The 24,745-nt window shown below is 51.0% G+C and overlaps 10 protein-coding genes across 10 annotated transcripts in view; 3 read left to right on the forward strand and 7 right to left on the reverse strand.

The window, feature by feature from the left end:
* Positions 1-129: 129 nt before the first annotated feature.
* On the reverse strand, positions 130-3,985 carry Pmar_PMAR023656 (hypothetical protein; the record flags this gene model as incomplete). Its single annotated transcript, XM_002785887.1, has 5 exons — positions 130-956; positions 1,152-1,220; positions 1,273-1,368; positions 1,426-1,509; positions 1,558-3,985. The coding sequence occupies 5 exons, from the start codon at positions 3,983-3,985 to the stop codon at positions 130-132; spliced, it is 3,504 nt and encodes a 1,167-aa protein (XP_002785933.1).
* Positions 3,986-5,005: 1,020 nt separating this feature from the next.
* On the forward strand, positions 5,006-10,528 carry Pmar_PMAR023657 (hypothetical protein; the record flags this gene model as incomplete). Its single annotated transcript, XM_002785888.1, has 21 exons — positions 5,006-5,077; positions 5,125-5,394; positions 5,440-5,724; positions 5,770-6,111; positions 6,143-6,240; positions 6,289-6,430; positions 6,628-6,741; positions 6,930-6,976; positions 7,039-7,121; positions 7,482-7,663; positions 7,711-7,785; positions 7,831-8,038; positions 8,084-8,223; positions 8,276-8,434; positions 8,481-8,733; positions 8,778-8,907; positions 8,958-9,138; positions 9,182-9,609; positions 9,659-9,723; positions 9,767-9,961; positions 10,003-10,528. 21 exons carry the CDS (start codon positions 5,006-5,008, stop codon positions 10,491-10,493), a joined length of 3,960 nt encoding a protein of 1,319 aa, XP_002785934.1. The 3' UTR covers positions 10,494-10,528.
* A 1,178-nt stretch (positions 10,529-11,706) lies between these two features.
* Positions 11,707-12,512, reverse strand: Pmar_PMAR023658 (hypothetical protein; the record flags this gene model as incomplete). The annotated part of the gene is made up of 2 exons (XM_002785889.1): positions 11,707-11,989; positions 12,043-12,512. 2 exons carry the CDS (start codon positions 12,510-12,512, stop codon positions 11,707-11,709), a joined length of 753 nt encoding a protein of 250 aa, XP_002785935.1.
* Positions 12,513-12,952: 440 nt separating this feature from the next.
* On the reverse strand, positions 12,953-14,283 carry Pmar_PMAR023659 (Medium-chain specific acyl-CoA dehydrogenase, putative; the record flags this gene model as incomplete). The annotated part of the gene is made up of 2 exons (XM_002785890.1): positions 12,953-13,144; positions 13,192-14,283. The coding sequence occupies 2 exons, from the start codon at positions 14,281-14,283 to the stop codon at positions 12,953-12,955; spliced, it is 1,284 nt and encodes a 427-aa protein (XP_002785936.1).
* A 70-nt stretch (positions 14,284-14,353) lies between these two features.
* Positions 14,354-16,439, reverse strand: Pmar_PMAR023660 (Protein aidB, putative; the record flags this gene model as incomplete). The annotated part of the gene is made up of 9 exons (XM_002785891.1): positions 14,354-14,647; positions 14,695-14,826; positions 14,870-15,016; positions 15,065-15,187; positions 15,237-15,395; positions 15,439-15,519; positions 15,567-15,717; positions 15,768-15,934; positions 16,008-16,439. The coding sequence occupies 9 exons, from the start codon at positions 16,437-16,439 to the stop codon at positions 14,354-14,356; spliced, it is 1,686 nt and encodes a 561-aa protein (XP_002785937.1).
* A 300-nt stretch (positions 16,440-16,739) lies between these two features.
* Positions 16,740-17,574, forward strand: Pmar_PMAR023661 (conserved hypothetical protein; the record flags this gene model as incomplete). The annotated part of the gene is made up of 3 exons (XM_002785892.1): positions 16,740-17,024; positions 17,089-17,211; positions 17,269-17,574. The coding sequence occupies 3 exons, from the start codon at positions 16,740-16,742 to the stop codon at positions 17,572-17,574; spliced, it is 714 nt and encodes a 237-aa protein (XP_002785938.1).
* A 12-nt stretch (positions 17,575-17,586) lies between these two features.
* Pmar_PMAR023662 (succinyl-coa synthetase beta chain, putative) lies at positions 17,587-17,937 on the forward strand (the record flags this gene model as incomplete). The annotated part of the gene is made up of 1 exon (XM_002785893.1): positions 17,587-17,937. The coding sequence occupies one exon, from the start codon at positions 17,587-17,589 to the stop codon at positions 17,935-17,937; it is 351 nt and encodes a 116-aa protein (XP_002785939.1).
* A 16-nt stretch (positions 17,938-17,953) lies between these two features.
* On the reverse strand, positions 17,954-18,604 carry Pmar_PMAR023663 (conserved hypothetical protein; the record flags this gene model as incomplete). Its single annotated transcript, XM_002785894.1, has 5 exons — positions 17,954-18,098; positions 18,150-18,218; positions 18,269-18,375; positions 18,424-18,469; positions 18,519-18,604. The coding sequence occupies 5 exons, from the start codon at positions 18,602-18,604 to the stop codon at positions 17,954-17,956; spliced, it is 453 nt and encodes a 150-aa protein (XP_002785940.1).
* A 646-nt stretch (positions 18,605-19,250) lies between these two features.
* Pmar_PMAR023664 (conserved hypothetical protein) lies at positions 19,251-23,585 on the reverse strand (the record flags this gene model as incomplete). Its single annotated transcript, XM_002785895.1, has 18 exons — positions 19,251-19,335; positions 19,378-19,557; positions 19,603-19,738; positions 19,790-20,094; positions 20,211-20,384; positions 20,433-21,558; positions 21,631-21,775; positions 21,826-21,954; positions 22,000-22,153; positions 22,210-22,305; positions 22,355-22,538; positions 22,583-22,695; positions 22,743-22,953; positions 23,005-23,116; positions 23,163-23,274; positions 23,320-23,388; positions 23,441-23,542; positions 23,572-23,585. The coding sequence occupies 18 exons, from the start codon at positions 23,583-23,585 to the stop codon at positions 19,251-19,253; spliced, it is 3,447 nt and encodes a 1,148-aa protein (XP_002785941.1).
* A 449-nt stretch (positions 23,586-24,034) lies between these two features.
* Pmar_PMAR023665 (conserved hypothetical protein) overlaps positions 24,035-24,745 on the reverse strand; it is a gene marked incomplete at both ends in the record, with an annotated part of 1,747 nt that continues 1,036 nt past the window's right edge. Inside the window, 3 exons of the mRNA XM_002785896.1 lie at positions 24,035-24,163; positions 24,216-24,444; positions 24,488-24,583. Coding sequence (XP_002785942.1) covers positions 24,035-24,163; positions 24,216-24,444; positions 24,488-24,583 — 454 coding nt within the window. The remainder of the gene's footprint in view (positions 24,164-24,215; positions 24,445-24,487; positions 24,584-24,745) is intronic.

A 24,745-nucleotide genomic window follows, 5' to 3' on the forward strand; every position in this document is an offset into this window, starting at 1 on the left:
GTTCACTTTGATGGTTATGTTATATACGACACAGTCCAAGCTTACACTCTCTACAATATGGGAATCTTGCGGGAGAAACACTTCGCGCGGATCACTCATTTTTCGAAAACGAAAACTCTAATATACAGATTAGACAGCGAGGTAAGCATTACGTCCGCTCTTTCCTCCTTCCTTTTCTTCTTCCTGTTCTTCTTTCTGCTCTACCACCTCCTCTTCCTCCGCTTCCTCTTCCTCCTCTTCCCCTTCCTCCTCCTCCTCTACCTCCTCCTCTTCCCCTTCCTCCTCCTCTTCCTCTTCCTCCTCCTCTTCCTCTTCCTCTTCCTCTTCCTCTTCCTCTTCCTCTTCCTCTTCCTCTTCCTCTTCCTCTTCCTCTTCCTCTTCCTCTTCCTCTTCCTCTTCCTCTTCCTCTTCCTCTTCCTCTTCCTCTTCCTCTTCCTCTTCCTCCTCCTCTTCCTCTTCCTCCTCCTCCTCTTTCTCTACCTCCTCGTCCTCTACCTCCACTTCCTCTCCTTCCTCCTCCTCCTCGTCTACCTCTTCCTCATCTCTCACCTCTCCCTCCCATGCATTCCCCTCATACTTCCCTCCATCTACTACACCCTCTCCTTCCTCCTCTCCTATCGCTAACTTCACCCAAGGCTTGCCTTTTTTCACCCCTGCCTCTCCTCTACTTTCCTTCTTCAAACCACCAGCCGCCTTCCTAGCAGCAAGCTTGGCCCTGATAGCCTCTCGTGCCTTGGACTCCTTCCTCATACCCTCCCCCTCAGAGTCAGATGGCTCATCGTCGTCATCACTACTCTCACTACTACTGCTATCACTCAGTACCAACGGAGTCGCCTTAGGAATAGCATCGAATATACTCCCACCAGATTGGGGGGTCTTCTCCTCCCGGACCAACCCCGACCTCAACGGCGAACTCACAACCGTCGTAGAGGCAACTTCGCCGTCTTCGGGTTTTTCTAAAAGCGAAGCGATGAAGATATCAAGTCCACGCCCGACAAACCAGTCGTCAAAGGATTTTCTGATTCAACCGATAGCCTAACGTGATGTCCTCACAGACATGTATAGATTCCATCCCAAATTTCAGATCAGTATGATCGCCGCCTTCTCGTCCTCCTCAAACAATACCGCCGCACCCCACGCCCCACTACTACCATCAGTATCCTCATGCGTATCCTCTTCTGTTTTGTGAGTAGGACTGCTAAGCTTAGGTGTTGAGGCATCTAAGACGATATTACCAAGCCTGTAGGAGGAGGAGTTAGGGATAACCACCACCTTCATGTTGGCCAGCCTCCTCTGTCGTTATTGCATCATCCTTCTCTTCTTCAACAACGCCTGTCTTAGTAGCAATTTCCACTACCTTCTCCTCCCCTACAACACACCACGCTGAGGGCATGAACCAGGAGTCAGTAATCCCTATACTACTACTTCTGGCATCCCCAACATCGGCTTTCCCCAGGCTGAAATCGCCTAATGCCTGTGCCAAACCCGCGGCAAAGTTGTCTTGGATATCTAAATGCATCATCAGAACAAGCCTAGCTCTACCCAAGGGATATTCACCTTCATCGTCACTACGATCGACCGTCTCTTGGCTCGACGCTGCCTTCTCAACCTTCCTCGGGGACAGGCCCAACTTGAGACCGCCACCACTACTACTTTTCCTGCGTGGTGATACACTTCCACTCAGCGTCCGCTGCGGTGACTTCCCCTTCTTCCTTTCATGCTCTTCCTCCTTTCCACTACTACTGTCCGATATATTCACATCTGGTGCCTTCGCGATGTCCTTGAAGATGCTCCCCGTGCCCGCTGTATCACCACTGCCCTTAGCACTGAATGGACCCGTAGTTTTAACCGGAGTGCTGAATGCGCCAAACCCTGCAGACGAACCCGACTGTACTGCATTGGAAGTGACCGTCCCTCCAAAGGCCGAGAACCCTTGGCCCACCGAACCAGTTCCAAACGGACTAGAGGAAGCAGGCGTGTCGAACGCACCGAAGCCGCCACCAAACCCGGTCCCAGAAGATGAAGAGAAGGAACCAAATCCGGTCGTAGCCTTACCACCACCAAACACCCCAAAGGGCGATGCAGTCCCCTTCACAGGACTAACCGCCACCGAGTCGGAGCCCCGTGGCCCTGGGCTCTCGGCTTCAACACCTGACGTGTCGTTAGGTGATCTACTCCCACTCAGCGCCTGCTGTGGCGACTTCTCCTTCTTATCCACTTTCTCCTTCCCACTACTACTGCCCGATACAGTCACATCTGCTGTCTTCGCAATGTCCTTGAAGATGCTCCCCGTGCCCGCTTTATCACCACTGCCCTTAGCACTGAATGGACCCGTAGTTTTAACCGGAGTGCTGAACGCGCCGAACCCTGTAAACGAACCCGACTGTACTGCATTGGACGTGAGCGCCCCTCCGAACGTCGAAGCTCCTTCAACGGCCGAGCCAGTCCCGAATGGACTAGAAGAAGCAGATGTACCGAAAGCACCGAAGCCTCCACTACTCGAGGATCCAAGCCCGGCCCCAAAGGGTGACGGAGAAGAGAAGGCACCAAAACCAGTCGTGGTCTTACCACCATCACCAAACACTCCAAAGGGCGAACGCGTCTCCTTCTCCGGACTGACCGCGGCGTCCGAGTCGTGGTTTGCTGTAGTCTCTGCCTTAACGCCTGTTGCCCCATTCAGAGTCGGTTCTGATCCAGCCTCTGCACCGACTTCGCCGAACTCCAGATGCAGTGGCGCCTCGCCGTGGTCTCGATCGAGTTGTGGTATGTCCACTCCGGGTCTGTCTTCCATGTAGTGCACACTACTAGTCTTCCCGTCCGAATGCGGTAAGAGGACCATACGGTACACCTCCACTTGGTCCACAGCCCCTTCCGTCACTGGAAGAGATACAGGCCTGTCCATTTCCACAACTATTGGGGGACCTCCTAGACAGAGGTTGGTCTCAGCTTGTACGGCACATCCTAGCTGCCGCCCCTCGGGGCCTACCCAACAGGCCCACTCGTCCTCTCCATCGTGGGGCTCCTCGAGTACAGCTACTTGACCAGAGCACGCATGCCCACAGAAAAGGAGACCTCTGGATGGTAAGAAGTAGGTCCACCCAGCCGGTCGGTCTGGGACACATTCAGACTCAACAAAGTACGGGTCCATGACCACTGTCTTCGTCACCAAGCGCCGCCCATCATCCTGAGCTTCCACAATAGCAACTGCACTATAGCCTATCCCTTGGGCACCAGCAGCGGGACCAATTACTGCTGCGAACTGCCTTCCACGGAGACTACAAACGCAATGAACCACCCATGGAGGAGAGTCGGAGAGCATCTCATCACCACTGAAGACCTCACTGAGCCCCTCGATCACCGAAGACGTGACCGAATTGGTCCTAGTATCCCATAGACGAACCCTCTCAGGCTCCCCTAAAGTGTCAGCTATAGCCACAGTGGTAGGAGCAATAGGACAAGCAGCAGTGGCCGATAAAAGATCAGTCACCTTACCCACTACAGAGACTTTCCCTCCTACAATCCTACAGCTTAATACAGTCTGATAAGCCGCCACCAACAGAGTATCCTCATCGCCCCATGCCATACTGGCTAATTCAGAGCCTATCTTCAAGTCCACAGGTGACGGCTCTGCAGCCGCCACGAGGGGGAGGTTGAAGATAGAGAGACTCCCACCGCCCGCTGCCACGGCTAGCCGCGTTTGCCGAGGGTTGACGGCCAAAGCCACTACATGCCCTCCCTCCAGCAGACGGATCTCCGCTGGTACTCGAGAGTCGAGCTCGAGGAGATCATCATCAGAAGGCCCAGGCTGTAGAGCCTTAGCCAACCTGGAGGGATCAACACAGAAGAAACCCCCACTACTATCCACCGCGTAGACCTGCCGGTGCCGAGGGGCTGCAGCCCAAGACTTGACATTGATAAGGCCAGGACCGTGACGGAAGGCCGGCAGCTCACAGTCATCAGCATACACGACGGGAGGCTCCGCCATGATTAATATAAGCGTTGAGTCGGAACTATATGTGAACACGTCACCTCGACCGACAATACGTGCATGTTCCACATGGCAGACTGTATGGGCCATCAAAGGCCCCACTAACCCCATGGCCACTCTGAACACTACAGTTCCTTTGCGGAGGTGGAAACAATGGATCGACAAGGCACTGAGCATAGGCATTATACGGTATGATTCAGACTCTCCCCGCGCATAGATGCTTACATCCGAATATGAAGGCCCTCTAGCTTAGGAGGATGTGCTCCTCAAGGCGAACCTTAAAAGGAAGAAACCCTTACCGTTCTCTTTGTAAGAAGCAAGTCTTTAGAGCCTTTCAAGGAGCGTAAGGATTTCCCACTAGCAACCGAAAAAGGCCGAGCGATGTGGCACGTGCTACAACCAAGAACCTTTCCCGAGGACTTCGACGATTTACCGTTGCGGTTAATGCATCGTGATGACAGTCGGAGGTTCGATCCCTGGGGAGCGCAATTCTCCGTTATGGCCTCGCGAGCCAGGAGCTTTTCAGCCGATCAGCTTTACGCTCCTCATATAAGGATCTTACGAAGCGGCTCCTCAATGTTGCAACGTTTGTCAAGTGGCTCCTATTGACAGTTGCCCGAATGCCCCCCTTTGAGTGTTCTCAGTCCGGTGGCTGTGGTGGTAGTGCACCTTGCGACCCCCAAGCACAGCAGCCTCTCAGTGGAAGGAGCGAAAACAGCAAACAGGAGGAGCTGGCGTCTCTAGCGAGTCGTGATGCGTTCGCCCAGATGAAGAGGGTAGTTCGCAGATGCCCCTGAGCTGACCCATACCATTGATGCTGTAGACTAGCATGGCCAGTCGCATGTTTGTTGAGAGCATTAAGGAGGAAGATACTGGACTCAGAGCCGACTCCAGGCTTAGTCACCCACTAGATGCTAGATCGTACTGTACCAATCTAGACCACAGGAAGCACACTCGAGCTGAAGATACTCCCCAGCCTTGAAGGAAGTCGTAGAGCTCATCACCATCGGCCAGGAAATGCCCGCCCCTGTGGGTAGCTACAGGTACCTGGCATTCAAGTACTGGGGAGACATTGACGTGTTCGAGAAGGTCAGTTCATCACATCATCATCTACACAATCAGCCTAGGTCACTCAGGTGTATCTAGACTCGCCTAGTGAGGTCACTGCAAGGATATTCACCAAACATCTCCAGCGCGTTATCATTAACGTACTGAATCTCCAGGCAACCACCGCTACGTCAGAGTCGGCCCATTCAAGTGACTCACTCGTACGAGGGGTGTACTTCCTCGAACTCAAGTGTGGCCTCCATCCGAACGCATCTCTGACATCTATAACTGGTCTTGGTAAATGGGACTATGCTGGCAGGAAGCTCGTGGACTATGACGGACCACGCGTGTATCGACAAGTAGGAATATGATGAAATGCGGCTTGCCACTTTCAACGGCCTCAGTTATCGAGACTATTGGCTGAAGGACTCCTCAACGAGCATGTCCTCCGTAAGGCTCCTTGCCTGGACTCTCGTCACTCAGTAGAAGCTCAGTGGAGTACAACCTACAAGCATTGGATACTATCCATCGGAGAGGCCCAGTCGCCGTCCAGGCTCACCTCGAGGGTATCTTCAGGAGGAGCGGCTCAAAGGGACAGGGCCATGACTGAATATGAGTTCTTCCGTCAGTGGGTTCACAGCTTCCCAAAGCTTCGGTGGTCACCTAAGGAGATCATAGCTGGTCGAAAGGTGATCACTGATGACTACTCTTTCTGATAGGGGATGTTGTTGTAGGTCGTCAGTAACAGTGACGGCCTGAGTATGACTCTGGAAGATGCCGTTCGGTCCAGTCGGGGGGAGGTGAAGCTGGATGTAGCTGTGTCCTTACCACAAGGGAGGATAATAGAAGCATCGGTGTTATGGCAAGTAGAGAGCGATGAAGGCCTCCTCACGAAGCCCCTCGACCCGTATAAAGAATCACTCAATTCTGATATACTTAAATATGCCGGTGGTAACAAACAAGATTTCTATAAGACGGCCAAGAGGATGTGGTCGAGAGAGGTGTATAACTACTACCAGCATCTTTACAATGACACCAAGAGGACGGAAAGCCTCAATGTTCGATCTGCTGAATCGGTCGGCCAATTGCAACTACTATCGTCATCAGGTCCTGTGGACTCTGGCTAAGCTCTTTTCATCTCCACCAGCAGCTGTAGCACGGTGCATCACTGATCTCAGAACTATCGATCATGCTCTGGAGTCTAGGTAGTGATGGTTACACCCTGTGCATATTGCCGAAAAGGCTACTCCCAGATGGCGTACTAGACTTATACTACTCAACAGAGAGCCTCTCATACGAGGCCTTGCCTACTGCCAGCATCTTCTGTCGAAGAATATGGGTGCTATGCTCCGCAGTACTCCACACTTCGCTGCTAAGATTAACAACTCGCTCAAAGTATTGCCATTAGTCTGATGTTGCTATTGCCACCCCTGGTCAGCTCGCAGTCGCGGTACTATCGACTACAACGCGTAAAGGCATGGGGCTAATCCCGAGGCCGGAGAGGCATGGAACGATCGCTGACCGAGCTGCTGGCATTTCCGATGTATTCAGCCTCTCTCTATATCTGTCAATTGATGGTGTATTACCACCAGGCATTGGATGATGTAATTAGTGAAGTTGTCTGGGAGATGGTACAGGACGCTGCCGTCCGGGCTTTGCTGTGCATCACTGTGGTAGACTTAGACCAGACCGTAGTTCAAAGCGAGGTAAGGGTATTGTCACTGTTGTTGAGTACTGCCACCTCTGAGGTACATCACTTCTTACGAGACTATCGTCTACTACCAACAGCACTACGAGACGTTGAGAGCGTACTAGATAAGGCTATCGAGGCCTTCCTAGAGTCTGGGCGTAGTTGGCAATACATGATGGCAATGATGATGCCCTCAATTCTCAGGGGATGCCTCTATTCTTCTTGATGGATACGAGGGAGGTGGTCCCGGCGTACGAGGGCTGAGGATAGGGAGGGTTTACACCATCATTGACGTCTTATGGTCTGGGACTAGATCGGTCATATTCAAGTGCCGACAGGAAGAGGCATCGGACAGGGCTAGCAGTGGAGGAGGAGGCCAGCGCCCTCATAACACGTGTAGGAAAGGGTCTGAGAAGTCTCCCATACAGATGGCCATGCCGTCCGGACGAGGGTCGGAGCAGGACAAGAGGCTTTTGGATGCTAAGGTCCTCTCCGCTTCCATCCAAGAGGGTCTCCCAACACGCTCGCGTCTCAGTCGCTTTTGTCTAGTGCTAGCCATATAAACTCTCACACTGTTGTGGACGATTGCTGCCGACTACGCGATGACTCCTACTCCCGTCTGGTGGCCGTGAAGCTGTTCTATCGGCCACAGACTGATGGAGAAACGTCGATGATAATGAACGAATGTGCAGTTCATAAATACCTCAGTGATGAGCACACAGTACAGCAGCCATCTTAGAAGGCCTTCCCTAATAGGTGAGAAGCTTATTGCTCGAGACAGCCGTGGTGGGAAGGTGGATACTGGGGATGCTCCGGCACCTTCGCCTCCTCCTCCTCCTCCTTTCCCCCGATGGATTCACTGTGGTAGCACAGGATCTGGTCTGCGCTACTCTGTGATGGATATGTTCGAGGGCATCACACTTGAACAGGAACTACAGGTCGTAGCTAGGACCATACGAGGTGATGACAGAAGTCCTAGTTGTAGGATATTATAGAGGGCCGGCGCCCGCCTTATACTCTGGGTGAAGCTCAGAGTGTTATGAAGGCTCTCCTAGCTGCTGTAAGTACTAGCGACTTGCGTGATGCCGCTGCCACGGCCGAGCAGGTGGAAGCGGCCCATGAGGTGGGAGTAGTACACCGCAACATCAACCCTAGTAGTATAGTCGTGATGGAGTACCATGAGGCCAGCGTGTATGGAGAGACATCTACGGACGAAGAGAGTGAGCAGTCCCATCACCACTACCACAGGCTGGTAGCGTTGATGGATTGGGCCGCTGCGACAATAGAGGCTACACCGACAACAGAACACTCTGGTGATGGGCGAAATGGTGACGATTAGTGATGATAGTCGTGGTCAGGGAAAACTCCTAGAGAGGACGAGAAAAATAAAGGCCTGTCAGAGAGTAAAGCTGATGATAGCCAAGAAGAAGGGAGAGGTGGTCCTATACCTGACTGGTCATCTCTACTCAAAGTTGTGGGGTGGGTTGCACCCGAACAAGTAGCGTCATCAGCATCCTACTACTGCAGTTCACTATCACGGCCCTTTGCAGATCCAGAGATGGGCGCAACAGTCTAGCTTTGGAATAGTGACAGTAGGGGCTGTTGCCTCTGGACATGCACTACCAACTGAGCCATCAAGTGATCCCCCCGCTACTGCCAACAATGATAAGTCCCTCGCACATTCGCGGGCTCAGCCAACCACTGAAATGGTAGAGGCACCCTTGTGGGTGTACCGTCACCTCTCTCGTGTCTCAGGCCATGGACGTTTACTCCTGTGCAGTCGTTCTGTCCCAATGCTATGGTGCTGTGCGCTATGCTCAATGCAAAGCCGATGCTGATATTACCTATTACAAGCCTAATCTGAGAGCAACGCCGCTTCCACAGCTAGCACATTGTGCTTCTCCAGTCACACTAGAGGACCAAGGACTCCTCAGAGTGAAGCAGCTTGTGGAGGCACATGTACAGTCCCTCGACCAAGCACAGGATCAGCTCGCCCGGGGAGTTTATGGTAGTGAGAAGTATCTATGGTCACGTCATCGCTGTGTGTGGAAGGTCTGGAAGTGGTGAGGTCCCCAATGCGTGCTGGAGGGGACATCTATAGACGCCTTGTCGTGGCTATTGATAAGTACCGCGAAACTCCTGCATCTGAGCTGCAGTCTCAGAAGAGAGACATCTGCTTCGGGTGTGTTGGTGGTGGTCGCCGCCTTACTCCCGTTCACTGTTATAACGTAGGTACCCCCAAGTGACCAGCGTGCTCCGACAGTCACTGCGCCCACGCTCTTCTGACCGTCCCGCAGGATCCTGTCGTGGCCTCAAACGCTTGCTCTCTATAGCTTTTGATCGGGACGTCCTCCGTATTGTGGAGACGTCAGCGCGGCTTAACCGTCGCGTGGTGCGGGACGGTCCGCCTCTGGTGAGCACCTTTCTATGCATCACTATGTTGTGATCACCCGTAGGTCCTACCGTGGAGCATCATTGCTGATGAGCTCGGTGTGGGGCCTCTCAGCGAGGGTTATATACGCCGGTTATTGAAGGAGTGTTCAACTCAGAAGAAGCTCATCCTCTTTGGACAGGCGGCTTGGGCTGGTTGCAGTAGACTGTGTCGTATCTTTATGGAGGCTGGTGTGAACCCTTTCGAGAACCCAGCAGAGGAGTGTACAGCTACTGGAGCTTCGGAGCAGCACTCTGAGATGAGTAGTGCAGTAGCTGTTGATGATGAGGCTGATGGTACTTCTTCAGGCAGCGCCATTTGTACAGGCTCGCTCACTCCTGTGCAGTTGGCCATCATGGCTGGGAGACTGAGCTGTGTCCACCTCATGGCTTCTCATGCGAGGCGACTCGGCCGGATCCATGTACCTCATCTTAGACGTGACTTGTTATCCAAGTGATACTTGCTATGGGCTTGTTCGCCAACTTGCATGTCGGTGTCTCAGGAGTGCGACGCCTATGCTGGCATCCACCATGCCAACTATCGTCACTGAGGGCTCTATCAAGAGAGGTGATGGTATCGACCACAGTGGTTGTGCATAGCTCTGCCTCAGTATCGCCTCCCACCCCACCATCACGGACAGCATGTCCAGCACCAGAGAGGTCCTCTCCTGGTCCATCTAGGGGACCTCTTAAGTGTATCGATATGATACTGCCTCACAACAAGGGTGGTACGGCCCTACACTGGGCAACGACGCAGTGTCCGACCCACCTAATAAAAGCTTGCTGTAGCATCCTGTATAATACGGGTATGCCACAAACTCCCTCAATTGTATGATTTTCTATGTAGGCCATGCCTCAGCCAACATCACCAATCACGAGGGTTTAACACCGCTGGACACTGCCGGCTGCATAGCCGATAAACCATCACGAGAAGTCGTTTGGCGTTTCTTCCTAGAGATAGGATGCCGTACCGGGCATGGGTCTCGATTTATGTGGCTCAGTCTACAGGATCGAATAGACATGACCATCCTCGCTCTCCTGTTAGCCTCAATAGCCTTCGTATCTGTTGGCTTCATCACTAATCATTCCAATGTTCCTCCCGATGAAGCTGTAAAGTGGATGTTTGGATGTGCTCTGACTGTGCTCATTTTGGTCCCTTTCATGTGTATGGTCCATCGTCTTAGCCGAGCTGGGGCTGTGGGCCTTTGGTGGTTCCGACTCACCCACAGACACAGTCGGGCCTCCACTGATTGCGGTGATTGCCACGAAGAAGAGCCCCCTACAGAAGGGGATGAGTGTAGCGGTCCTGCCAAGCGTTGTGCCCATGGTGTTTTGTGATCGCCCCGATTTTGCCACTGAGTGTTGCATGCAGAGATTGCGATGGGTGCTATGTGTTTCTCAATACCTTTTCTGCGTTGAGGTCGTTAAAATATCCTCTGATATACCCGTTGCCGGTCTTCCGTACTATGGAGGCCGTATAATTGTTCATTAGACCTTCATTGATAAATAAACTGCCTATGACGGTGAAAATCCCTCATTCATTCTACGGCAAAGTTAAAACTTCGCTGAAGAAAATTTTAGAATACTTGAGAGTCTTAAATATTCTGAAATTCATTGGCTGTGTCGATGGTTTCACGAGGACGAGTGTAAACTCTCAGAATTGCAGGCGCATTCGAATGTCACTGGTGAGCTTGAAAATCATACAAACACATGCATCTCGCTTGTCACAACTCCCTTCAACTCGACATCAAGTATTGTAATGAAATCCGTCAAGACCAAGGAGTACCATGCAACATATATCTATGTCGCTGGGACATAGAACTGCGCTATGCCCTAGCGAATTGTGATGTAGCTAGGAATCCTAGCCTAGAATTTCTGTGGAAGAGAGATCCCCATCATCGGCTTGTGCAGCATCTCCGGCTTCTCCCAGAGGAGTTCACAAGCAAAAATTCTCCTCTAACTGCTATCCAAAAAGCTTCATATCTCCTTTGTCGACTGATCATAATCACTGAGAATAACAATCATTGCGAACGTGCCGATAAATCGAGGTTGCCCTTAGTAAACACCAGAGTTATACATCGCTCTCCCCCACTGTTTACCAACCATTTCGTCATATCTCACAAAGACCCGAGCCTAATTATCGACGGGTAAATGTATAGGCTGAACTGGGTCCTCATCTGACGACTGATGCATACACCGACTTGGCTGACGACTTCTTGCTGTTAATTTAACCAGATCCTTATAAACACAAGTCTGTGAAGTATCCATGATCTACTCACTACTGTGGCCCGTACTGACAACGGTAGGGTAATCAAGAAGTTGCAAAGGCACCAATGAGCAGCTACATATAAGCTACTTGCTTCTACTACTTTGCACTCTTGAGACGAGGTTCGCAGCAAGAATAATCGTGAAGATAATCATCATCAATCATACTAAACATCAATATCAAAAATATAGATTACTATACCACGCTAGTATTGAATTGGCAAATATAATCAATCTCGTGTGACGAGAGATTCCTGTATGGTGAAGAATGTTTCCGGGGTCTTCTCTACTGGGAAGCCCGGGTAATACGGCTACGAACACGCTTGAAGGCACCAGTTAGCCAGTCCAACGGGAGACACTGATGGTTCTTTTTACGACGAGGATTCGGCCTTCTAGCCGCGACATATTGTGGCGGAGGTGCGTAGAAATACATGAGATCCCCATGGCGGAGCAATGGACGGTAACGTACCGGTTCTACCAAGCATCGGTTCCCCCAATAAATCGGTTTAGCAAGGGCACGCAACTGCATCCGGTGATACTCCACAGTCCCGAACACGGGCTTGTTTAAACTGAGACAGAGTAGCACATAGAAGACACGGGCAAAGACCAACAACTATCTTACTTGAGTCTTCTACTCCTTATTGCTTTTATGAATCTCACGTCAACTTCGTGGTCATCGATATCAGTATTGATCGACAGGCCGGGATCTCGAGGCTTCTTACACTTGACCGATGAGACGCCCGCGCTAGATTCAAGAGCAGGTGCTGGCAAGGGACAAGCCGTGAGATTGGAGGGTGGGGTCTTCTGTCTCTCGACCACGGACAGCAACGACCTCGGTGAATCGAGCGCACAAGACGGGGACTCGTCAGTTGAGAAGGACGCATCATCCACCATAGACAGACGTTCGGTTGCCGACCTCTCGAGAGCAAGAACCGGAGCTTTCGGTAGCCCGGTCCCGTCCATACAGGCACCGATGTTCTCATCACCGCAAGAAGAGAAACCTAGACCCGGCGGTGGAGGGAGAGGTGGGGTTAGAGAGGTACGCAGCTCGATAGCTGCATTGCACGATGAGCTTGCGTTAGCAGTGGACATTGATGCACGTAGCACAAGGATTCCAATCAAGTGGGAACTGAGAAAAGGAGAGGGTAAACACAGCAAGAAGTCATTACGATTGCTAACCACCGATAACGCTATGCTACAAGACCTATCCTAGACTCGTAAACCACCAAACCGATAGGGAACACACAAGATAGTTGAGGCAATGTCCTCAGAACTCATACAAGTATCATCAAGGACCCTGTACGATCACAGCCGTTCAACTGCCTCTAAACTTCCTCACACGCACTGGTAACAGTAAAAGTCCACTTCTGAGACGGCATAACCTCTCAGCACTATTCATTAACCAACAACACAGATAATGAGCCCTTGAAAAACTCATGTGATTCGATCACCAACAAAAATCATCCAATCTCATTCGCCATTTCTAGGCGAGCGAGATTCTATTGGCGCATATCCGAAACGGCCGCGCAGGATCAAATCCTGCTCTTATACAGCCCGTCGGCCTGTCGTATGCCCAAATCTAATAAGATCTCCTCTGATCCACCGGGAATAGCATAGGCTCTAACGTCACGATACAGTCGTTCAACCTTCTCTCCCAAGCCGGAACGAGTGTACGCGTTCCCACCGAAGACCTGAGCCGCTTCCCTCGCGCAGTACTCAAATACCTAAAGTAACAGCACTACTCGTAGCATAGCAATGACTATCTTCTCACCTTAGTACTGTGAGCCTTCATCAAAGCGAGCGTGCCGCCCAAGGCCGTCATGCTCTCGCCCCACGGCATCACATTCATTTGGTGAGTGACGCTCTCAAGCCAGTACTGCACGCCCTCAATTTGACGCGCCATCTCGGCCAACTTCCATCGTATGACCGGATGTTCCATCAAAGTCTTACCAAAAGTTCTTCTCTTCTGAGCATACTTGAACGACTCCTCGTAAAGCACTCTGGAGAGCCTCGCTGCCTGCGCCACGAACCCCCAACGCTCGTGATTAAAATTGTACATTATAACTCTGAAACCCTCATTCTCCCTCCCTATAAGATTCTCCACCGGCACTTTAACATCATTGAACTCGACAAAGGTAGTCCCACTCGGCCATACACCCTGACACTCCATTCTAGTTGTCTTCACCCCGGGCATGTCCCTCTCAATCAGCAACATAGATATGCCCTTCATACCAACTCCACCAGTCCTTACCGCTACTGAGAAGTAGTCAGCGAAGATACCATTCGTTATCCACTTCTTCTCACCACTAACGATATAGTGCTTCCCATCGGCACTCAACTTAGCCGTAGTACGGATATTGGCGACATCACTGCCTGCATACGGCTCGGTGATGCAAAGGCATTTTTTCTTCTCACCACGCAGACACGCTGGGGCCACTCTCTTCTTCAGAGCATCAGTAGCAAAGTTCAGCACCGGTGGGAGCCCAATCTGGAGGCCCTCTATGAGGCCCCACAAGACCCCACCACTTGCACATCTAGCCAACTCATCGATGAAGATTAACTCGTGGAAATAGTCATAACCCTCTGGCTTGGGGCATACCTTAGCATCCACATAGTCAAAACCTTTAGCACCAACAACACAGGGGAGGAGCCCAGCCTGACAACACTTCACATAAACCTCGGGCGGGATAGCCTTAGTCTTCTCCCAGTCGGAAACATACGGTATGACATGCTCTTCCACAAAGCTCCGACATTTGCCACGCCATGCCCGATGCGAGTTGGTATAGTAGGGGGAGCTGCAGCCCTTATAGTACCAGCTAGGCTCCGCATAGGGTACCGGTGATTCACGAAAGCCTTCAGTCATTTACGAGGAAGGAGACACCACTGCAAACATCCGCCCACGCACTCAACTCAACTCGAGGTCCTCACGAAGGCTACAAAGCAGACACTCTACCAGCTCGGTGAGTGAGAGATAAATCCTCCTCGGCAAACACCAGAGCTCTGTTTTCCGCATGCATCCTGGCACCATGCATCACACCGGTTGTCGTATCCATCAACCACCGATCAGCAGCGATGGTATCACTCCTCACAGCTTCCTCATGTCGGCCATGCTCCAACATCAAACCACCACACACACCACGGGCGACCAGAAACGACGCTCGAAGAGCCAGGGGCTCAGGGAACTCATCTCGGAGTAAATGGTCCGCCTGGTCCAACAGAGAGGTAACCTAACAAAGACAAGGCGATAAAAGGGACATAGACCTCTTCAACCCACCCTGGGATCAACTCCTATACTCGACTCAAACCTACGCTTAAGTGCAGCTAATGCTTCCCCTCTAGTCTGCGTGATGACCCTCAGGACATCCATCGCCTGCACATTACTAGTACCCTCCCATATCGCCAACACCTTGAACAGCACTCAGCAGAGTGTGGCGGTAGCATGACACTACCTGGGCATCACGTAAGTGCGAGGGTAGACCAGTATCCTCCATAAACCCAGCACCACCGAAGAGCTCAATACCTTTGGATGCTACATCAACCGCTTGTCTGCCCGTCTGCAGCTTTGATAGCGGTACCAACAGACGGAATATCATCATCTAAGCCGCGACAGTGTACCCCAAGGACTCTCAGACCTCAGTGGTGACCTCATCGTCAGTAGCAGTGGAAGCCTCCACCTTGCCCAACAGTCTTGCCATCTCCAACCACAACGAGCAGGCCGCTCGAGCTTCCACCTCTAACTCTGCCAGAGTAGCAACGTGAGCCGGCAACTGAGACCATTCCACCTTCCCCAGTATACCTCAGACCTGCTGAGGTTACCTCTTGGAGTCTGCGGCCAAATGCCTCTCTCTTAGTAGAGTAGTCTTTAGCCAGCTGTATGATCCTCCTCATGCCAGCTGCTGCCGATACAGTATTATGTATTCGAGTGATCGATGCCAAGTTCATTATCATACTCAGTCCTCGACCATCATAAGTCACCTAAAAAAGAACGATCGAGTAACAAGGGGAACCCCACCCTTACCCTGACCGCCTTACTAGCGTTTAATTCCATCTCAGCTGTTGGGAGTTGCCGTGTGCCCAACTTATCCTTCAGCCTTACTATCTACTCAGCAGTGATAGAGAGAATACCAGGGCCCCACTTGTGATGACCTTGAGTCCATTGAGCTTGCCCTGTTGGTCCCTTGCGGGTAGGTAGAACATTTCTAGACGTCCATTGGTGTCGGGCGTACGGGCCAACGTGAAAGTCATCTGGGCATCAGTCGCTGATGTGAACCATTTGTTACCGGTCAGCAGCCATACTCTAAGATCAGTAATACTAGGATCATGCTACGCGATGTTCTCGGCACCCACCCGTCCTCATTAGTCGACTCTACCGCAGTAGTAGCAGTTGCAGCCCCAACGTCGCTGCCACCGCCTCTCTCGGTCATCCATTGACCGCTGGTCCAGAACTCCTCTCCATCTTGGCTCATAAGGTGCCCCAAGGCAGCCTCGAGTTGTTCATTGCGATACCTCTCACTCTCGCTAGCCGGCTTGGACTCGCTCAAAATCTGCACACATATCACACGTGAACTTGTCTGGACAAACCCTTACCTTCTCAATAACGAATGCCGCACCATCAGTCATGGCCAACGGACAGCTATAGAGCCCACTCGATGGTGCGAAAAGGTAGAGCTTGGCCAGCTGGTATACTCGAGAGAGCTCCTTCCCTAACGGTCTGGTGTAAGCCAGAGCTATAAGGCCCTCTTGGGCCGCTATAATATGCATATTCTTCCACTGAGGGCAAGTCCATATCTCATCTATCCTATTCCCCCACGCGTCATAGGGGATATGATAAGGGGTATGAAGTTCACACTGCCTGCCAGCTTCCCTAATAGGCCCAGCACATTCCGAGCCGAACCTTCGCAAGTCCTCGTCGACCTCAGCGTATCTTGCGCCACCCAAGATTCTCTTTAGGTTACGGCGAAGGTAACCATCCTGAATGAATGTATTAGTCAGCTCTGGTATCGGCAAAGTCACATCCATGGCGAAGTGGATGAATCGACTAAGTCAGCTGAGCGCAGCACCTACCAACGAGCTCGAGTGAGTTTTGTTATTAGCGCTCGCCCTGAAAGTAATTTTCACACACCCCCTAGTGACAGTTCACAAGAGGTGGTTCATTGACAAGGTAAAGCACTCCTTTCCCTCTCGGCTTACCCCCCACACTGAGCGGGTTCTCCCACCTGTCGCGTTCCTTGGAAATATTTAAGGAGGCGTTAACTGCAGAGATATTTTCCAATGTCGCAGTTTGTATTGGCATTCAGTCCCACAACTTCGTTCTCATCGATGCTGCCAATCCTATCCAACAGGAATGGCCGCTCCACTACAATACGCCGTGGTGTACTACCACTGGCCAACACTGCCATGTTTTCCACCTTCAACGGGAACCCTCGTGTCTTCGCACCCAGAGGTCTGCAAGTTCGCCATCTCAACTTGCATGAGCATCAATCGCTCGACGTTTTTGAAAAGTACGGAGTTTGCGTACCGCATGGGTATGATGCTAAGACTCCCGAAGAGGCTGAACAATTCGCCAAGGCATTGGGTGGTGGGGATGTGGTCGTTAAAGCTCAGGTACGTCATTGGACCAGTCACTACTCTCTGCACATCGGCTGAGACAACTCGTCGTTCTGTTCAGGTCCTTGCAGGTGGTCGAGGACGTGGGTACTTCAAGGAGAATGGTTTCCAAGGCGGCGTCCATATCGTCAAGAACCCGATTGAGGCTAAAGACTTGGCCTCCAGAATGATTGGCAAAACTCTCGTCACCAAGCAGACGGGGGAGACGGGCTAGCCCTGTAACGGAGTCTTCCTTTTCGAGTCTCGAAAAGGAAGACTCCGTTTATCGAAATTCGAGAGGTTTAAGATAGCCTCAGAGAAGTACTTCGCCATCCTCATGAACCGTTCCTTCGGTGGGCCTGTTATGGTCGGGTGCAAGTATGGTGGGATGAGTATAGAGGATGTTGCTGCTGAACACCCCGACGCCATCATCAAGATACCAGTAGACATCGATAATGGAATCTCCGATGGTGAGGCCAGGGAGATGGCCGAAAAGATCGGTTTCGAGGGTGAAATCGTTGATGAGGCTGTCATTGCTATTAAGGCTCTCTACCAGACATTCCGCTAGTCGGATTGTACTATGGTCGAAATCAATCCCCGCGCTGAGATCAAAGATGGCCGTGTTACGGTATGTGACGCTAAGGTCAATTTTGATGACAATGTGCAGTTCCGGCAGAAGGACATCTTCTCTCGAAGAGACGCTAGCCAAGGGGATCCCAGAGAGGTTGCCGCCTTTGAATGGGATCTCAACTACATTGGCTTGGATGGTAGCATCGGTTGCATGGTCAATGGTGCTGGCCTTGCTATGTTGAAAGACATCACCATTTCAGGTGTGAAAGATGAGGCTTTCGCGTTCAACATCTTCTGCGAATCACAACGCAAAAGTTTTGAACTTGTCAGAAACATGCTAAGTATCCACGCTGTAATGTGAGAATCTTCGGCAGTTTTCACCAAGCACCACCTCCTAGAGGATTTGACGAAGCGCTGGTGAATTGAAAGACAGTGCCTTCCCCATGAGAGTTGACTGTTGGGTCAGCATACTTCTTATTCTTATAGTATTTCTCATCGAAGACTCGGAATCTCTCCAAGAACCTGTGGTCACATCGCCTTCCAAACTCTCTAACTCAGCAAGTCGCCACCGACCTTCGAAAGTGGACTGTTCGAGCTTCGTCGGCCTTACCATGACCGTGCATCTTGAGACAATCCAAATGCCTAAACTAGGGTCTTCAGGACCGTCATGATGGAGAAAGTTATGCTCTCACAATGCTGCCTGAACTTGGCATCTCTCCACGAATCGCTGAGGTTTCAGAGATACACAGTTCCTGAACCTTAGCCATGTATCATGGCAACGATGTGTGGAAGAGTTAGCCTGATAAAATCATAAAGTATTTCATGTCCACCAAGCTTGGATTCTTACCCATCCCAATTTGAATTGCTGGATGATTCTTCTTCCTTGGCCGTACCTGAGGAACAAGCTCAATCCTCCAATGGGAAGCTCATCAATAGACTTACGGCATCAGAGGGAACTTTGCGTGTAGCTCCATACGTCTAAAGTCCGGCAGAATCGGATGAGACTTCCTCTTGGAGCAGCCATTCATCCTAACGGACGGCTATCTACCACGACTAAGCAACCATTTAACGGGATGCAACTCAAGTGCATGTAGGATGTCATTCTGGAGATGTTACTGTAAAAATGACAGTGGCAGTTGTTGATTGCCGTTATTATGAAATAATGGTAATGTTGCAGATATGATGTTGGACAATGCACGGACTAGTACTACTACTGCGACCTCATAAGTATCATCAACGATCGTAATTAACAGGATCACCACCGACTTCATCAGAGGGATAAATCACCGCAACAAACATGGAGTGAATGAAAGAAAGATATCGAGTTGACCGGGCCCTTTAGCATGAGAAAGTATTCACCCCGACAACAATAGCAGTGGGAATAGTAGAACGGATGGTAGTTTGAATGAGGACGGTGCACAAAACGAAAATGGTAATCGCAATATGCAGTGATGATGATGAAACTAATGTACAGAGCTTTGCACGATCGAGGAGGCCAAGAGAGTGTAATGAAATAAAGCCCCTCAATTTTGTGACATTTTCTCTCCTGCCATCTAACGGTAACTATGTAGCCTAGTCGAAGATCAACAATGGCAGTGATTGAGCTCCCTCTAATGCTAAACATGCCCAGATATCGAACACTGGCGCTTTGCCCAGGCGTTGTCAATGGTGACTTCACTTCCAACCCTGCTGCCGACCAATCTCATACAACTGTTTGGTCGTGTCCTTTAAAGTACCCTCAGCCTCGAGTTCTTGATACCTACAAGGGAAGCTCATGAAGACAAAGCATATGAGCACGTACTTGCGGTAGAGCTGGAGGGCAGCCCTCGCATCCTCAACACTGCAATGTGTGTCCGTTTGGATGCAGCTTCCTAGAAGATGCTGCGCTAGGAACTTGAGTGATAGATACCGTTGCCCAGGCAAGTGGAAGAGCTCAACTGTGTCACGGATGTTACGCTGGGGTACGAACAGGTTGATAATCCTGAAAATATAACTCTATGGTGACACCTTTTACGCGTGTCCCCACCTGAAGTCAGTAGAGAGACCGTGGCCCACGAAGCGGCAACCACAATCGACTAGGAAGCGCAGCTTCTCACACACTGCCTTACTGCTGACCAACCAATGTCTCGACGTTTTGGGATCGAGGTCACCATGAACGAGGCCTGAGTTAGATGAATGAGAGCTGTAACAACGACGACGTAGTTCGAGCTTACCGGAGAACCGCGTGACGAAGTCCTTGATCTCAGACTCTTCTATTTGCAAGTAGTGGTCAATGAATGGTGTTCCTTCCTTAATCCCTTCATCCCCATCATCAGGATTCATGGGATCAGCCCTCAGCACCGACACTCGACCAACAGCCATTTCGCCAGGTGAGGACACTTCCTTGCTGCCGTCCTCTCGTATCTCGACGCTAGCCAAACCCATAGCAACGAACTCTGCATCCAAAGCAACCGTGAGGCCACCGTGCAGTAACCGATCAATCTCCTTCTCCGTCAATGGCACGAAGTTACGGGTAATCCTGGCCGACTCAGGATCAGCGTTGAGGCAGTGGTCCTCGAGGAACATCTCCAAACTGCAATGGCAGCCAGGAGGTATCGTCCCCAGCTACAGCAAAAAGGCACATGAAAATCAAACCTGTCACTACTGAGGCTGATACCTACCCCTTCTGGATGCAGCGTAGATGAGGCTAATGGTGTTGCAGCACCGAGCTGTCTATCATGCACAGCTATCTGGGCTAATGAGCGCTTCTGAACATAGACTGCAAGGACGGGAGTTCTCCAGTCCGCACTGAAGTCCACAGCTTCTTGCCTAAGGCACTTGTTTTAGATCCTCGGATTTCTCTAGGGAAGCTCTCACCTCGCACTAGGTGTGATAACGAAGTCGTTGAGCACCATCCAGTTAGGATCCTCTTCCTCCTCCTCCTCTTCAGTTGCCGAGGTCGCCTCTTCACTAGTAGCTGGCGACTGTGATGTCACTGACTCCCCGTGACCCGACGCAGCACCGCTATCTGCCAAGCTTGTCGCTGTGGCGTAGGAGCGTCCAGCCACTGCTGCTGCATAAGTGAAGGGCCTAGGGATCTGGGAGCTACCACCGAGTGACGTCTGGAAAGTAGGACTTGGATGTGATCGGATTCCAGGCGACATAAACCTTGTAGGAGTGCCTTTAGGAGGGGTAGGCACTACACCAACAACAGCAGGGGATACTGCACCAACGCCAGCCGCTACTACTGCACCAACCTCCGGTCCTCGTGAGGAGCTCAAGCTCGGACCCCTCGGAGGGCCACTAGTTCGGAATGTATCGGTATGGTAATCAGGAGGTATGTTAGTGATACCCACAAGATGCCCTTGGGGACACTTCCTCTTCAGCTTATCTCTCACATGTAAGGCTACGGACTGGAGCTCATACTTGAAATAGTTACATCGGGGTCTGGCAATAAGAGTACTGCTTACTTTCACATCAGTAGATCGAGGCTTAGTAGTGGAGACGTCTGTGATTAATGTACGATCATGTGGATCATTGTATCCCAACCATAGTGTTGCTGGTAAGAAATCCGCACCACCAACAGACCAGAACGCAGCTTGGACTTCACTTATCGGGCAGATGTCCATCAACAGGACAGGAGGGCTACCATGCCCACCGACGAGAGACGGACTGAGCATGTTAACGAAGGCAGCATGGTTCGGTTTGAGGAGACACCCGCCGTCAGAAGCCTCATCTTCATTAGCAGCTGCTTCTGAGCTTTCATTCGTGTCACCGTCAGTGTCACCCTCTTCTGGTCCTTCCCCCAGTTCACTCTTCTCCGCATGGCTATCCTCTTCCTCAGTGGTGCTGATATCCGCTGCACGGCATCTGTCCACAGCCTCCTGCAGATCCTCATCACTGGGGAGCTGCAGCGTCACAAACGGGCTTGCAGGCACACCATGGGGTGGGGATAAACCGAAGAGCCTTGTTACTATATTGGAAGATGGATAATAACGTATCGCTGACAACGGTGGCGAATACCCACTGGAGAGAGGGGAAGATATGGAGGACGAGGGACTTGAACTCGCCGTACGCTTGCATGACAGTAGCACGTGCTTGAGCAAAAGGATGCCCTTGCGGCCCATGCTAAGGGCTGGATGCTCGGAGTCTATCGGTTCTCGAAGCTCGGCTGGGGCTGTAGCCTTCAATGTCCTCAGCAGACGAGTACATTGACAGATCTAAAGAAGTGGGAAAGGGAGTAATGGTAACTTTGAGAGTAATAGTCTACCCTGTTGCTAGCAAACATGAGCTGCTCCATCATACGGAAGACATAACCTAGTTCACAATATACGCACACGTCCTCAGAGCAGACATGCTTCTCGGCTGCTTGCATCAATGGACGGATGAAATAGAGTATCTGAACGCCATTGCTAAGATAAAAATTCTGAGAGAAATCAGGTACATGGGTAATGGCATTGTTGCAGAACTCTATACCATTCCAGTTACTGCCACCACCATAGCTGTTGTCGAGACCACAGACAAACCTCGAGCGGTTATACTTGGCAAAGGGGAAGCGATTATAGTTCTGACCATAGTCGATCTCAGTGAACTGGAACCTAGATAAGACAGCAATGTTGACCGGTTAACCCTACCTATGACAGCCTCCCATTACCGTCGTGGAATTCTTGCCAGACCAGTGATAGGGTCCTTCTCTTCCTCCGCACTCTCAGTGAGGATATCCGACAATTGCGACTCCGCACGAGGATGCCTGGATACAGCAACCAGCCAATATGAAGATGAGCATATTTGACCACTACCTATGGCGTCTATCCCTTCTCATAGTCCTCAGCTCCTCAGACATCTCGTTCATTAAACTCGTAGTATACCATAGTATTGCATTCCCTTTAATCACTGCCTCAGTAGAGGATGATCTCTTCATATGTACCACTGGTATCCCCGAGGCCACTCTAGGGCTATCAGGATGCTTACTGACATCTATACCTGACATAAGTCCCTGGTAAGACGGGATCAAGTGACTACCATACCTTGAGCTTTAGCAGCGTCTTTCACCGCAGGCAGGATCGTCTGTGGAGGCCGTAGACGACGACAACCGTCATGTTCATCATCATAGTAGGCTCCAGGCAGATTATTATATTGCCTACAGTGGTGAATGCGGCGTGGATCCCAGGCTCAGATTCCCAGCACCTCTGCTCCTCATCATCCGCTATTGGCTGCAGGCCAACCGGCCACAGTGGCATGACGTCTTGGTAGTTGTAGCTGATATTATTGGTACGGGGGTCCATCACACACAGAGGCCGCTGCCGACCGCTACGGGCTTCCTCGGCCAATACACGATTGTCAGTCGAGCCATCGAGCATACCCGTCACCAAGTGACGAGACCTTGTGTTGTGAGGAGCTGAAAACTACTGCATATACTCGGATTAGGTTGGAAGGGGGAAAGATATACCTGTAGGATTGGAGTACTGATTAACTCTAGCATGCATGCCCTGGGACTGCATAGCATTCTCAGATACTGTCTGCCATAGGTGTATCCAACCATTGTTATCGAGCAAGGCAGCCTGATGCAATACAACTCCATCGACAACTCATTCGTCATTCCACTACCGTTCCTCCAGTACTAGCTATGTCCATATCTATGACCTCGCCCATCACTTCCTTACCACTACCACCCGAGCCAACACCATCACCACAGGATCCAACAGTAGAGCTATCAGACCTATGACCCTATATGATCGCCACCAAGAGCAGTATCCACTCCTACATAGAGCTCCGTGCAATGACTGTGTTCTTATACCCTCTCGGATGACCCACAGCAACGGTTTTATAGTACCTACAGCTACATATACCTACAACATGACATTGTTGACGACGAAAAGGCATACGCTGGTGACATGAGCTGTGACGCTCCAGGGACGAAGTCAGCCTGTTGCCACATACCGTGTACATTGAGGAGTATAACAGAGCAGGGCAAGGCAGGATGGAATCTAACGTCCCAACAGTGAGAGTGGCCAACCGTCGATTGGACATAGCATTACTTAGCCATATAGGCCCCCGTCGGACACGATATCGGCAATGCCTGGCGTAGTGTTCGAATATCGAATATCTTCAAGAACACATCTGGTCCCACTATGGAGCCTGGCCCTTCTCTAACAATGGTATAGGTGATCTCCTGTCGGATGACCATACTGCTACCTCTTGCCGCAGCTGATGAGCCAGTGGTCTCTGCTACTGAGCGTAGTTATTTCACGAGGATGTGCATTGAGCGTCGTCAACACCTATGGCCGAGAGGTACTCAAAGTAGCAGCAAGTGCATCAGAAGAAGCTATTACGCTACTACCTTGGGAACCCTGCCATCTACGAAGCTGATACTGCCGTTGGTCCCACCCATACACAGGACTGATGAACGCTGAGGATTATGTAATACTGAGCAGCCATGCGGAACCTATACTGGTACTCATATGACGGTATAAGGATGGCTACCGTCGTACGTCTATGAAGGTGCTGAGGGAACCCGCTTGCATATCCACGAAAAACAATGTCCTCTTCTCACCACCGACTACCAGATGTGATGGATTGGGTTGGTAGAACTCAGCACTGCGTATAACCTGAGGACATCTCCACTACTACTACTAGCAGTGTAACATGACCACAACCTACGTTGCCATTTGATCCCATCCTATGTATAGTCTTATCGTCCATTATATAGTGCCGCACGCCGCCCCTAGTATGAAAATGAATGCTATGGGGAGTGACCGATATAACGCCAGATTGGTCGAATAAGAGATGCTGTACTGGGTTGTAGGAGGCAACAACCCCACCATTAGATATTGGAGAATAACCACCACCCTCTCCATCGTAGCCCTCCTCAACCACACTACGCTCCAACCTGGCAAGCAGTAGTGATGCAGTAGCAGTGGTAGCAGCCATACCGAAAACGTGTGTAGTCGGTGAGTCCACCATTAGGCGTGAATTGCATAGAAGCCAGTCGACCCTGCTGTGTGCCCACCCAGAGGAGGTCCTCGAATCTGAAATTGTGACTATGCTGTAGTGTGGAAAATACGGGGAATTACGGATCCCATCGTAGCAGAGTAGGATGATCATTCTGGTTCAATAAGGCCGGGCACAAGGAGTGTTGCTGCATGATCTGAAATTGATGATATCGATGCTGCAGAGAGAGTGAGCGTACT

Source organism: Perkinsus marinus (assembly GCF_000006405.1).
Source record: "Perkinsus marinus ATCC 50983 genomic scaffold scf_1104296931952, whole genome shotgun sequence".
Classification (NCBI taxonomy): Eukaryota; Perkinsozoa; order Perkinsida; family Perkinsidae; genus Perkinsus; species Perkinsus marinus.